Here is a 14,844-nt window from a genome sequence, read left to right on the forward strand (position 1 = left end):
AGAGACTGTTGTCATTGATATGGATGGCTCAGGTTGTTTCTGTGGCTCCCTTTCCCTCCCTCCAAAGTTTCTCACTGTATCCATTGTCCTCTTTAAATTGGGGCATAGAAGCACTTGAATATTGTTTAAAAAATTAATACAATAGTGTGTTGTAAACCTGATAACATCTAAACTTTTGGAAAAATATTTTACAGATTAAGAAAATAAATATGTCTTTTGGAATTAAGTCATCATAATGGCAGCAATGGGTTAAATAGATTTGTGAAACTTCAATTTAGCTGTAGATCAAGTCACACGAGTACTTATAACAACCTCATTCAGAGGAAGAACACACAAAACCATGAAGACCGCATACAACTTAAGGATTTTATTCTTAAAAAAGCAATGGTATTCTCATGTCAAGCAAACAATGGAACCATTTAATATTAGTACTGTTCCATATCACAAAATGAGTTATGAAAGAATAATTAAACCACACAAATGATACATTTTTTGGAATAAATTAATCAGCGTAACAAAAAGAAATAAAAACATGCTTGTACTTAGGTGTTGAACAGGAAATATTGAAACTCCAATGCTCAAAAAATTTAAGACACCTGAGAATATAAATATCAAAACAGCTTCTTGCAGCAAGTATTTAGTTCCACAGTTCCTCCTCGTCACCTCTACTAAAGCTAAGAGGAGTTTTAAAAATTACATTAATGTAAAAATTAGGCATCAATTTAAAAAAACATCCATTTCTGTACAATGTGCATATCTGAATTAGTGTGGTGACACGAGAATTCATTGCAGTATTTTTCTTTCGCAGCGAGGCAGCGAAAAATTAAATCCAAAGTGGATAACGTTCGTCTGACATCGAGCCACATTCAGTGATATGAACAGATAGATTTGGACTGAGCTCTTATTTTTAAATCTGCAGTGAAGTGACAGTCTACAGGTATTATTTTAAACTTAAATACCTCTATTAAGCCTCTGCCTGAGTCCACAGCAAGTCTTTCCCTTGGTGTCTAAAACTCCTGATGGGAGGTTATTTCACTACTGTATAATAACACCAGAATTCACCAAGGCAGAGAGGAGGAGGAGATTCTGCTGCTACACAGCAGTCGTAGTGACTTTGCATAATAAGACATGAGGAAGATAAGGATACACATCAGATTATCTAGGTGATAAAAAATGTTTCTGAAATCCAAGGCTCAGTGGCTTTGTAGAAGGTTCTGAGACAGGATGGATGGATTCTGTACAGACACTGCAAACAAAATGAGTGAGGTATGTTCTTACTGTGGTATTATAGCTTTGAGATGCGCACAGAGTTTATATGAGAAGATGCTCCTATCCATGAGAGGAGAGAAGAGGTTATGTCCATTTGGAGACCTAGAAAACAAGCATGTGTCCCTTTTGTTTAACAGTCCAAGTGTTCAAGGTTTCTGCCAGCAGTAACCCCAAAACCGTAAACAGATCGAACCTCTGCAGAAGTAATGAGTACAAGTTTTCAAAGCTCTCATAAGAATGAGACAACAGTGAAATGTGGATGGTGCAAAGATGAATTATGAAGTCTTTCTCCTTGATTTTAGAGTGGAGGAGACTGTCAACAGATCTGGAAATGTAACTGAAGCATTTTTCCTTAAAGAAAACAAACAAAAACACACAAATTCCACATTAAGAGATAGCCTGGAGGACTAAGCGAACACTAAAAAAAATCTAAAAACTACAGCTACCCAGTTCTTTTTATCACGCCCTCTAAAGCACTTGGACAAAAAAGGCAGTTTTAAAAACCAATGGTTATCAACACACTAGCAAAGTTCCATGGTGCTTGCTCTTAGAAGCATAGTAACAGTGCAAGCCGTTACAATATTCAGCCAAACACAACTGTAAGAAAAAAGTGCCATATTGCAAATGAGTATCTGTAATGAGCCCAAAGGATGGGCCTGATAAACCTGTACATTGATCCAACTGTAAACATGGTGCAAAGTAGTTATGACATCGTTTAAGGCTTTTTAGATTTTCCTGAAGAAGTGTTAATCTCTGAGATAAAGGAACGTGTCCATAAACTGGACAAAACAGTGTGGAAACATACAAGAAAACAAAAAAGAAAAACAATCCAAGCTCTATAGTCAGACACAGTCACTGTGTGTACTTTGATGCTAGTATAGTTATTTTAGGGTGAAATTCCTGAAAACATGAGGATTGGCGATCCTTTTGGTAGATATAAGAATGTTTCGGTGACATCTTTTCCAAATATCATTAATATACTTGTTTTTTCCTCTCACAGATGTAACAAATAGCATAAGTAATGATTATGTCCTCTTTGTATGCGTCACTCTTGTATTATTCATGCTGCTGGTTTGACGTAACACCTACTTTGAGTTGAGGCATCACCTTTTTCTATTAGTTTCATCTGTGCTTTTGCAAAATGTACACAACAATAAAGGTCTAGTGTTAGGGTTGTCAGAATTTTAAATTCTTTGATACCACTTTTAAATACTACTATCTCTTTTGTTATAATGATCAATGGTATGACAAAGTACCAAAGCACAAAAACACTTCAGATCCTGCTGCAAGCAAGAGTGCACTGTAAATTGCACAAATATATCAACGTTTCATCACCAAGAAGTTGCTAACATGTTTGAGCAATTTAGGCAGTGTTCAAGAGTTTGCTGACATTATCTGATAGAGTCATTTACCCTTTACAAACCTGATTTATAAAACAAGATACAGCAATGACAGAGCTGAAAGCATTATTTTCTGTCTGTATGTGCGTGTGTCCATACATTCTTTTGGGGAATTCTTGCTAATGTGCCATCTCAGGATCCCTTTGAGGGATCTATCTTCGAACTCCACAGTAATGTCCACACTGGCTCAAACATGAGCCGACTCTATTTCAGAGGTCATAGGTCAAAGGATAAGGATACTGGGCCTCATGTTTATACCTTGCCTTTAAGTGTTCACGATACCATAAAAACCACCCCAGCCCTTCTTCTTGACCAACCATCCTTCTTCCCCTGTTCAGGAATTGAAACCTTGCAGACGCATATAACTGACAGGTGGTAGTTCTAGTTGGATGACAATAACTTCTATCTTTTGTTGGTGTGATATCGAAAAAAACTTATGATCCTTACTTGAATTGCATTTGTTTAAAATCATGACAACCCTAACGGGTGTTAGGTTTACTGAGTTGCCCTGATGTAATGATTTTTATGCTAATTTTGTTTTCTACACAAAGTTCTGACACATTAGATCTCTTTGCCTTAAACCCCTGATCTTTTTCTGTACTTTTCTGACCTGATAAGCGGAATGAACAGTTTTATTCTGCAGGTAGCAGACTCAAAGTCAAGATTAACTTATGTCTTGTTTCCCAAAATATTTTTTAATACCATCGCACACACACTTTCTCCAAATCTGTCACTAAGAATAAGTAAATAAAAGCACATACACACAGACGCTCACAGGCAATGCCCTCCTATCAAGCGTATACTTTCCCCCCTAATATAAGGACTACTATTCATCATGTTTTATTTCTCCTGCTAGTAGCATTGCCATTATTCTACGTTAAAAGCTTAAAGCTTATATACATTTGCATCAGTATTAGACATAATACTACTGTGTATTATGTGTTAGCATTTCATTTAGGATAACTGATCTAGGCGTAAGGATGCCGTGCAAACAGCTCTTCTACAGTGAAGTTTGAGCCACTTTCTGGCAAAATTTATATTTGATCTACATTTAAATTCAATACACAAGAAAAAAATATCAACAAATTGCGCCACTGATGGTTACTAATGTCATTAAAATAAAGGAATGTGTCACCACTAAAACTTCTAAATGGAATCAGCAAAGCTCATTAATAAAGAAAAGCTAAAAGACTTCTAGTCACTGCCTCGCTATCAAACATCACAATATTGTGCTACCCATGTTAAAGAAACGGTACTGAAAAGCACAACAACAATCTACATATAAACCACTAGAAAACAGAGTAGTTTTGGCTGATGATGTATGTGCAGACTATTACAGATAATGTGATAAAATCCCTGCAATTTGTGAAAGTGTTTCAGTTTGAGAGAGTGAGGTTTTATAGGGTTGGGCTGAATTTGATAGATAAAATCTGCTTTAAGATTCCAAATTTTATCGTATCCTGAGAGAAAAGAAAACAAAGTATGTTGAAATTCAAAAGCACATTTATTCTCATATGGTTTAGGCTGCCATAAACATGTCATAAACGACAAACTTGTACGATTTTGGTTCATAAAAGTAAACTATGCATATAAATATTCTCTGTGGGGTTTTGTTGTTTAACATGTTTTACTTGAAGTGAAATGAAAGCTTCATATTCAGCTTAGGTTGCATATAAATAGGACCGCATTATGGCAGAAATATTTTTACAGGTTTATATGCATCAATGTGATGTAGTACCCTGACTTTTTACTGTTTTTAACTGAATGGCTCAACCAAAACCATCCCATCAATGCAGCTGATCTATTGAAAGGTTATTACCAGTTCATATCTTCATCATGAGACAGGGCATCAGAAACACTGCATACCTAAACCACTTTGGAATGAATGTGTCCATGTCTATGACTGGCTTTACCTCCTTTTCTTGTGTATAATGATCATGCAGCAATTCATTCCTTTCGTACTTCCTTAAAGGGAAGTGTAGCTAAAAATCTGACAGCTAGCTCCAGTTTTTTTATTTTTGTAAACTTTATACCCATGCTTACATGTAACTAACATTTTAAGTAGAGTGCAGTAGGTCCAAAACTTGCTTTCAGGAAATGATTTATGGAATCAAAAAGCACATTTCTTAGCAAATCACTAGCTCTCTTTGGAACTTTGCTGATACCCAACCCTAGTTTTGTTAGATAGGAGGATAGTGGTTGCAAGACTCATCCATGTGGATAGAGAGATGAAGCTACATTTCCCTCACATCCAGCTCTGTGTGTGTTTTAGGTGTGTGCATGTGTCATGTGCACATTTTTTGTCCAGCACAGCGATGCTGAACACCGATCAGTGGATCTGATTGTAGCTGGTTGACTTGAAACCACCGTGACCTTCTGTGCCTCTGTCGGGAAACCCTCCGACAGGGACCATCTTTAATGGTGCATGGCAAGGCTGGAAGAGGACCCCTTGTTGCGTCCCAACATGGAGGGCTGGAAGTCGGGGTGACGGCGGGCATGCTTGATCAGATGGTCACTGCGCATAAAACGCTTGTCGCATAGTGGGCAGAGGAAGCGCTTCTCCCCTGTGTGGGTGCGGGTGTGGCGGGCAAGCTCGTCAGAGCGGGCAAACTTCTTCTCACAGTCAGGCCAAGTGCACGGGAAGGGCCTTTCACCTGTAGCGTGAAGGAAGAGAACAAGAGAAGAGAAACATTCAGTTTAATATCAACTTTGCAGCAGGCCATCATTACCATTACATAGAAAATAAACATCTAATTGTTCATGGTAATAAGTGAAATATGAATTTCTTTAATTGGAAGGATAGATAACTCTTCACCTAATGCCAAGTCCCTTTTTTACAATATGTTACACACAACCATTGTTTAGCATTAGTTTGAGCATATGAAAATTATTAAAATAATGTTATTCAAAGATCCATAGATTGGACTGATTGTCCAATAAGTTTCAAAAAGCAAGAATAAAAAGTACATTTCCTTTGCTGTCCAACAACAAAAAATTTAGAGGGATGCACAATATTGGATTTTTGCTGATATCTGATTTGCATATTCTGTTCAGCCGATACCGATATCTAGATATGTTTTACATAACTCAAAATTTAGTCCTTTGAACACAATTTAAGGCTTGAGGATAAAAAAGGAAAAAAAATGCACATTAAAGTTTAAAGAATGAGGATGAATAAAGAAAAAGATCAACATACACAGGTCTGTTGATCCAGCCTAAAGCTCCACTAATTTATTAGTTTATATGGCCAAATTTTACAGTCAATATATACTGATATTCATGGCCAAAATACCTGATGTTAACATCGGCAGAAATTTTATCTGCCGATACCTATATTTGCCTATTTTTTAGCTAATATCTGCTGATACTAATATCAGGCCAATAATATTGTGCATCCCTATAAATTAAAACCAAAAAGTAAATTAGCTATCGCATTAAAATCCACAATATCCAAAGATTCATCTGGGCCAGTAATTGTTATTTTACTTGTGATATTACCATTCAAAAAAGACAAAAGGTACCAATGTTGCATAACGCATTTGATGATCACTTAATCGTTGCTATATTACAGTATTCTAACACTAATAGTTGCAATACAACTATCAATGTGTCTTGGTGCATTGTGCGGCATCCATATTAGTCTAAGTTTATTCCTTTAAACTAATATGCATGTGCTCTCATCAGACAAAAGAAAGCAGGTTGGTTTTGTGAACTTGCATTTTCTGTTGAGAAAAGCACAGATTTTTTCATCTGAATTTAAGCTGATCACCTTAAATACCCAGATAAAGACACTAATCTACTGCCTGGATCACTTTTATGAAACATGCTGAAGACAAAAATGTTCATCTCTTCGTAGTTAAATACGTGACAAAACATATCTAGGATTTAGATGGTCCAGATTAGTCTCCCTAAGCTACCACTAGCCTTAATCTCTGGCAGGCAACATGAGTAAAACCGGGATAAGCGAGTAGGATGCTCGGTGCCATTTTCAAGATCACAAAGCCAGGCCACGTTGTTGTTGCAGAACTCTTTGAGGGCGTTCCCACCACAGTTTCTTTCAGCCGTTTCCTGTCCTTAATCCGTTTGCGCCTGCTCAGTGACCCCGAACGCACCAATTCCCCTCATTTTGAGCAAAATCACATGCACAGTTTGAGTCAGGGGTACAGCTCCGCCAACAGGTGGGTGTACAACTTACTACATGACGGTTTTTGTTTAACATCGATCGTGCCACTACACTGCTAGATTATGATTGTTTAAGCCAGTCATTAAGTATACAAACGACTACAGCAGACAGAAAGGGGGCGCATCCACCAGCATTTCGCACATTTTTTTTTCAGATATTTAATAAATATTTTACACTGCAGTGAATACAGTTGTATTTAAGCATTAGCGGACGCCATGAAACTATAAAAAAAAACCCTGTCCAAAACATCCAGCACAGGCTGCTGCTGCCATCAACTGGAGAGGCAACGACCGACGATGAACTCGTTGCTCCGACGTTTAGGTTTCATCTTACGTTCATTTCATATGCAAATCCAGTCGGGAGGAAGACCTTCGTCACCGATTTTAACGTCCAGCCCAGTTCTTTTGTTAGTTTACTTCTTTGTCAGTGCTCGGAAGGGGAGTTTTCTGTCTTCCCTTCTTTGTTTGACCACGTTAATGCACCGAGTCGGGGTAAACATACAGGAATTAGCTTACTACCATCACGCTGCTAAGAGATACCACTAAAGCACAAAGACAAAACTTCTCATATATCTCCATACAGTGAGATTACAATATGGGCGTGTGTGCCACCAACTTAGCAGAAGTTGTGTTCACATTTTCAGCTAGCGATACATGTGAGCTGCTGCTGTCCTCGTACCTGTGTGTGTCCGGATGTGTGCCTTCAGGTGGGACGATTTCCCGTAAACTCTGTCGCATCCGTCAAAAGTGCACTGGTGTCGCTTCACCGGGGAGCGCGGGGCCCCCACGCCTCCTCCTCCTCCCCCCCTCAGCTGCTGCTGCTGTCCGGGCACCGGGGTGGCGGAGGGGGTCATGGTAGGGGTGGTTGGGTCGGACAACGTGGTGTAGCCGCTCTCCCCTCCACACGAGGAGTTACTGCTCTCCGAGTAGGCCGACATGGGGCGGAACTTACCGTGGAGGTCGGTTAGAATACCGGCCACCGCCATCATGTTCGCCCCCTCCAGCCTTAGCGTCTCGCGCACTTCCCTGTCCTCACTCGACCCGTCGGGCTCCCCAGGGAGAAGGCCCACCATGGCCGGCTGGCTGGCGGGGGCGACCGGGGTGGGTCTGTGCAGGACAGGACCGCTGGATATCGACACCAAACACTCGGCAGCGAAATAATCAGATGAAGCAGTCAACGACATCGTTATCTGCCTTGTTTTGTTGCTTAGAAAAAAAATAACGACAAAAATCCACCAGGAGGGGCTAACGGTTGTCTTATCTCGACCTCGTTTTCATCAAACTCGACGAAGCAACCGTTTCCAACTGAGTGGTGTAACCTCCATAAAGCGTATCAATAGTTAGAAAATTACTAAGTAAGACTAAGAAAAGGCACAATTTACAAAAATAATGTGCTAAAAATGTGCCAATGCCTCCAGCCCCGCATGCGTGCCTCTCACCGTCTGACGGTTCATTGTGTCTGAGCTCCGAGAAGCCGGTCAAACCTACGCCCCCTGGTCCGGACTAAGGATGCTTTCAGGTCCTGTCGGTTAAATGGCTTTTAGCCCTAATTTGCTCTAATGTATGCTCACCATACAAATATGGATAACTGTGTCTACTGTTTCTACCTTAACGATGTGCGTGAACAAATCACTAACTGTTCTTATGCTGATAAAAACCGCATTGGCAAACACAAACGAAAACCTTACTTTTCGCCTTTGTTTCGTTCAAGTGTTTTTTGAATTTCCCAAGCATCACAAGGAAAATTTGTTTAATATAAAATCTAACACAATTTCTATAGCAAGCTATGCCAATACAACAATTTCACGCCATGAAATTTGGAGTGAAAGCTAGTTAACGTTTGACCTTATTCAAAGATAATTATGATATACCATTTTCTCTGTGTACGTGAACGCAGCTTTAACCAGCAGCGCGCAGTGACTGACGTCGCAGCACGGGCGTGGACCGCGGCGTCGGGTGCATCGTGGAAAGTAGGTGGCAGGCAGCTTGGGTAATGATGGGGGAAGGAGATGGGGATGAAAGGCGTGTGGGGTAAATTAGTCTGAGCACAGTCGGAGGCAGACAAATATGGCTGAGTAGTGTAGTGTAGAGCTTTTATGGGGAAATATGTAGGCTACTATCACAAAGAGCCACAAACCCCCCGAAAGCTCTACTTTCCAACTGTTTTATCCATTAGACATGGACACTAGATGTCTCTCTCCTCCTGCTACCTCCATTTACTGTTGTTGTTGTTCCTCAGAAAAGTTAATGAATCAACTTTTGATAGATTGAAGTCCACAGTGGTAGTTTGGCTTATTGATTATGGTCATACTGGCAGTAAAATTGTATGCAAAATGTTGCCTAATTAACAACAATGAGTACACCTGGCGCTATTCTTTTGTACTGTATAATGTGTTTATGTTATTTATAATCCATGAATGTCAACCCACTATTCCATGGGTTTGATATCTCAGCCTGGATCAGCCTCTAACTTTCCAAACTAGCTTTCCTCCCATCCTGTCTAATGTTTCTCCAAGTTAAAAGAGTCCAAGAAAACGTCATATTTTGTGAGGCCTACTGCTAAGTGATTGGCTTACTGACTGTTTGTAGCCCCAGCTCTGGAGGTATTTCCTGATTGGTTGCTCTGAGCTCTATGGGTCACTGTGGAAGCCCACGCACAAGCGTGGTCATTCAGTGGCCGTGAACACTGCTTGGTTTTCTTCTCGCTTACATGTGGGGAGGCTGTGGAGGCAGACAGACCTGCGGTGACTTGAGGTTGCTATGGCTATGAACTTGTTACTGCCCAGTTGTCATGTTACACTGATTTTTCTGCTACTACATGGTGAGTTTTATGGCTTTTGATTGGATTCTTACATCCTAATGTATCTGGTTTTCTGAGGAATCATACTGAAACTGCAATTGCTGTCTTAAGTGTTCAGTATGAATGATTGGTAAGTTTTCTTTAGATGTGCTTCTATGTTTTTAATCAGGATTTTAAGATATTTTATCTTACTTTCTATGCAGTTGGTGATTGCCTCCAGACGGAATCAAATCTCTGTGATTCAAGTTGTGCTGGTGAGAATGCAGTTTGTTGCTTATCTGATATAATCTAATAACAAATGCCTTGATAGAAAGTATTTTAAAGCTCTTGTAATGAGTGTTTAAAGGGTTATAAAACAGACTAGAATTAAAACTGATGTTTCTTTATGACCTTGACAGTGAATAAGATCATCAGCATATAGTTTTATCTCTGTATGGTTTTTTTTGTGTCCAAATTGCTGCCGCAGGGTAGGTGTCAGACAAAGTGATTCACTTAACATTTCAAAAAATGTATATATTTTTTACCGTTTAACACACCATAAATTCCCCATGAATAAAACTTTTGTCTCACAGGACACAAGTGACACAGGATGAGATTGACAAAGAATGCTTGATCCAGAGGGGTCCCCAGTATAATCACAACCAAAAATTCCTCACAGTAGCTTTAACTATTGATGACAAAAATGTTTATAGTGAAACCTCTCTTTTCTTTGTCTCTTATGATTGTTATTTAGGCTTCTCCAGCCCTGATTTGTCTTTTCAGAGAGGAGTGAGGTATACATACAGATACAGGACAACGATCACCACAACTCTTCATGGCTCTAGTGCAGGCAGGAATGGACTGGCTTTGGACTGTGTGGTTGATATTGACGTGATTTCAAAGTGTCACCTTATGATGCAGGTCAGCTTTCACAAAAAGTTTGCGTAAAAGTATGCATCCAGTTTGCCAAAAATGTGTAAATGCATGCTCATTCTTCTTGAACAGATCAGGAATCCTCAGATAAAGCGGCTGTCCCCTCAAAAGGAACACTCTGTGCAGAGACTGAAGAGCTTGAGGTAAAGAGAAATCATTTTTTTGTGTGTTTTTGAATGAATGAATGAATCCTCATCTGCTTAGCCATACATGTGGCTAAACTGCTCCTCCATCTGCAGCATTCAAAGTATGAGTCCAGATCTTTAGGAATGCTACAACTGTTTTTCTTATGAATGTGATACTCTGTTCAGATGCCCCACTTGTCTGTGTTCCCGGGTCTCAGGGGGACTCATCTGGTGTTTTTATTTCCCAGGGATTCACTGGAGAGAGCGCGCCTCAAGTTCTCCCTCCAGGGGGGAAAGGTCACGGCCCTCTGTCTCCAGGAGGGGGAGCAGGTGTGGGCCCTCAACATCAAGAGGGCTCTACTGAGCATGCTCCAGACCTCCCGCTCCGCCTCTAAACAGGAATTACAAAAGGAGGTGAGGGTTGATGAGTTCTCTGTTGTTCTGAGTAATTTAGGCCCCCATGCAGCACGCTGAGGTCTTTTCAAAAGAAAACAAGTGCAACATGGTCCTCCCTAAGTCTAACAAATACCACCTTCACTTCTGCTACATAACCTTCAATAATGTGATCAAGCCAAATGTAGAGCTTTCACAGGGTGATTATCGGACTTTTCTCTAATGACTCTTACTTAGATGGATTTTTACGGGACGTGCACCAGCAGGTATGAGAGGCGAGGACCTTTGCTGTTAAAAAGCAGGGCGCTAAAAGAGTGCCACCAGTCCAGGCTGGCAAATTTCTGGCCTCATTCAGTACCTATGACTGAAGATACAGTAAGTTTGCTTTCTTTATCTGTGTTTAAATGAACTCATAAGTTGCCAACACTGAGGATGTCCAAGCAATGTACTTCACTGGGAATTGTGGGAGTTTGGGTGTTTGTCTGATTTCAATTGTTTTAGACTACACATATTTAAATCACTTAAGGTTGAGTTAATGTATCAGTGAGTCAGTAATTTTCCTGTGGCTTACTAACAGCAAAACAGTTTTACTCACAATATTTTAGTTATGATTGTCTTAATTAATATATTGCAGTACTGTGAGTAAGAATCAATCAATAAATCAATGAATCAATCAATCTATCAATCAATAATTGTTTGTATGGCTCAAATTCATAAACAAAGTTATCTCAAGGATCTTTACAAAGAGGGCAGGTCTATACTATACTCTGCTGTGGTCTACAATAGACCAGCGTTAATCATTAATATTATAATAAATGACTATACCCTGTAATAATCTTATCCCCAAAGAAGATGTGATGCATCCATATTCAAGTTTCTTAAAGCAGTCAAAGGTTATCATAGCACTACTTGTTGTAAAGTTTTGGCAAAGGAATAAACAATTTCACATGTACAAAAAAACTGCATAATGAAATGTTATTATTTGATTGTTAATACAAATGTATCGATATTTTCTTACACCTGCAGTTCTAGTAGTGTTTTATACTCAGTGATTTTTTTTCTCTGGTTTCTATACCTAAGTTAATGAAAAATTGTTGTTGAGAATGGAAAAAGGTGTAAGGATGTGGCTTAGGATTTCTGACCCACTGAATAGGGTCTGGATGTTTGGGGTCTGAATTCCACTGAAAGTCAAAGATGCACCTTCAAAACACACTTTTATGACTATAACTTTTGTCATGTTCTTAGGAATAACTGTTTTCCTGTTGTTTTTTGGTAGTCAGTGCAGTCCCAGCTGCACTGTCTTCAGCGGCATGGATCCACAGTGATGGAAGAAGTCAACTGTACTGAAACTGTTTCCATGGCAACATGGTCCGGGACTACAGGGCTTGTAAAGACCCAAACGGTGTCCACGTTGCTCCTGCTCAGGGCCCAGCCAGGGACTCCTTCAGACACAGGTCAGGAACAAGAATTACAGTGCCTATAAAAAGTATTTACCCCCCCAATGTTTTACCCTTTTATTGATTTTATAAATCAACCATGGTCAATATGATTTTGCTTTTTTGTCACAAAAACAAAACAACAAAAAAACACTGTAATGTCAAAGTGAAAACAGATTTGTACAAAGTAATGTCAGTTAAATAAAACTATGTAAGTTAAAAAAAGTGATTGCTTAAAATACTCCCTCCCTTCAAGTCAGTATTTAATGGAGGCACCTTTGGCTACAATCACAGCACTGAGTCTGTGTGGATAGGTCTCGATCAGGCTTGCACATGTGGACACTGCATTTTTACTTCATTCTTCTTTGCAAAACTCTACAAGCTCTGTCAGGTTGCACAGAGATCAGGCGTTAACAGCCTTTTTCAAGTGCAGCCATGACTACTCTATGGGATTGAGGTCCGGGCTTCGACTCGTCCACTCCAGAAAATTCATTTTACCTTCTACCTTGACAGGCCTTCCAGGGCAGGCTTCTGAGAAGCATCCCCCAGCATGATGCTGCCACCATCATACTTCACAGTGGGGATGGTGTGTTTGTGGGGATGTGCAGGGTGTCTGTAAAACATAGCGTCTCGTCTGATGCCCTAAAAGCACCATTTTGGTCTCATCAGAGCAAAGAACTTTCTTCCACTTGACCATGGATCTCCCACATGCCTTCTGGCAAACTGTAGTCGAGATTTAATCTGAGTTTCTCCAACAGTGGCTTTCTCTTTGCCAGTCTCCCATAAAGCTGTGACTGGTGAGGAACCCAGGCAATATTTGTATGCCTTGTAAGCTTGTAACTCCTTCAGAGTAGTCATAGGTGTTTTGGTGGCCTCTTTCACTAGTCTCCTTACAGGGTCAATCAGTTTGTGACACATGTGAAATATTCCTTCCATTTCTTGATGACGGAATTAGCTGAATTCTTGGGGATGTTTAGTCCCTTCGATTTTTTTTGTATCCACCCCCTGACTTATACTTTTCTGTAACCTTTTCTCTGAGTTTCTTGGAGTGTTCTTTGTCGCTTGTGTTACATTACATATTTTTATTCATTTGACATTACTTTGAAGGAATCTGTTTTCACTTTGACATTAAGGAGGGTTTTTTAGTCAAAAATGCCAAATTACGTTTCATAGGCCCTGCATATTGAGAAACCATACTTTTTAAAATTCATGAATAATTATATTTTCTTTTATTTTAGATCCTTTAGGTCATGGTGTGCTCACTGATCTGCAGTTTGAGGATGAAGGGACTGCAAGGCCAGGAAAAACCAGAGCATCAGCACTGCAGCATGCTGGCCAAACTGTTAGGATGTTGTGTAGCCTCACATCAGATCCACAACAGGTAGGCCTGAACAGGATTCAGGTTTGAACTATGTGACAAACATGTCTGTTTCTCTGATGAACCACTCTGGTGTAGCAGTGCTTTTCATCAATATGAATCACTTTAAAGTAGCCTGACAGACCACAGCTAGCTTATTTTTGTTTGTAAGTTGTGGCTTAACTTTCTCTGAGACTTTCTTGTGTTTTGGCCAACGAGGTTAATGTTTCCTGCACACAGGTTGCCTATTTGGCAACCTTCATCACAGTCTGTTTACATGGGAGGTGTTTAGAAGAGGCTGTCAGAGCTGAAGCCAGGCACACTCTGAGGTTTAAAACTAGAGCTACCACAATACAAGGATGTTAAACTTCGACATAATCCACATCAGAAACATTATCAATACCTGTTTTGATACTGTAGTACAAAAAATAGAAGTCCCAGGCACCCAGTATTGGTTAATCAAATATTCTGTTTTCATTTACCAGTAACAAAAATAACAGGCAAACATCCTACGCAGCATCTTAACTGAACAAAAACATTGGCCACTTTTTGGTACTAAAACATTTGTGATGGATTCATTCCTGGTATGGCATTCAAAATACTAAAGCAATTAAATTTTTGACACACTTCTTAATTACTGCTATGGGATCAGGTGATTGAAAGTCACAGTTCTGTGGGTGCATTAACTCAAGTTAAGCAGGGGTAGTTTTGAAAATGCTGATTAAAGTTTAATTTCTACAATATACAGTACATTTATGTGTTTGGATTTTAGGTGTCACAACAGTTCCTACACCTGGCTTTCCAGCTGAGAGATCTGACACTTTCTCAACTAAAAACACTCTGGCAAGACGCTTCTTTCAAATGCCGCAACGACTGGTCAGTGCTTCCTCTGAGTTTTCTAATCAAATATTTTATGGCTTGTCTTTAGTTCACTATCTCTGCGTGACTGCTTCAATTACTAATTTCCACA

The 14,844-nt window shown here is 39.7% G+C and overlaps 2 protein-coding genes across 2 annotated transcripts; one reads left to right on the forward strand and one right to left on the reverse strand.

Annotated features, from left to right (window-relative positions):
• Positions 1 to 352: 352 nt before the first annotated feature.
• zgc:153115 (uncharacterized protein LOC768186 homolog) lies at positions 353 to 8,309 on the reverse strand. The gene is made up of 2 exons (XM_041803242.1): positions 7,531 to 8,309; positions 353 to 5,323 (listed from the first exon to the last, which is right to left on the reverse strand). Exons 1-2 carry the CDS (start codon positions 8,033 to 8,035, stop codon positions 5,085 to 5,087), a joined length of 744 nt encoding a protein of 247 aa, XP_041659176.1. The 5' UTR covers positions 8,036 to 8,309; the 3' UTR covers positions 353 to 5,084.
• Positions 8,310 to 8,777: 468 nt separating this feature from the next.
• On the forward strand, positions 8,778 to 13,925 carry LOC121520214. The gene is made up of 8 exons (XM_041803589.1): positions 8,778 to 8,821; positions 9,855 to 9,905; positions 10,385 to 10,551; positions 10,636 to 10,706; positions 10,937 to 11,102; positions 11,319 to 11,456; positions 12,358 to 12,535; positions 13,756 to 13,925. The coding sequence occupies exons 3-8, from the start codon at positions 10,543 to 10,545 to the stop codon at positions 13,923 to 13,925; spliced, it is 732 nt and encodes a 243-aa protein (XP_041659523.1). The 5' UTR covers positions 8,778 to 8,821; positions 9,855 to 9,905; positions 10,385 to 10,542.
• Positions 13,926 to 14,844: the final 919 nt, after the last annotated feature.

Source organism: Cheilinus undulatus, linkage group 13 (genome assembly GCF_018320785.1).
Source record: "Cheilinus undulatus linkage group 13, ASM1832078v1, whole genome shotgun sequence".
In the NCBI taxonomy this organism is placed as follows: Eukaryota; Metazoa; Chordata; class Actinopteri; order Labriformes; family Labridae; genus Cheilinus; species Cheilinus undulatus.

Bases quoted from the DNA above. Each gene is read 5' to 3' on its own strand.
- zgc:153115 (XM_041803242.1), bottom strand. From the start codon at position 8,035: ATGTCGTTGACTGCTTCATCTGATTATTTCGCTGCCGAGTGTTTGGTG. The intron at 5,324-7,530 runs GTACGAGGACAG...TTCACGCTACAG, and splicing joins ACACATCCGGACACACACAG to GTGAAAGGCCCTTCCCGTGC.
- LOC121520214 (XM_041803589.1), top strand. The intron at 11,103-11,318 runs GTGAGGGTTGAT...ACTCTTACTTAG, and splicing joins AACAGGAATTACAAAAGGAG to ATGGATTTTTACGGGACGTG. The intron at 12,536-13,755 runs GTCAGGAACAAG...CTTTTATTTTAG, and splicing joins AGGGACTCCTTCAGACACAG to ATCCTTTAGGTCATGGTGTG.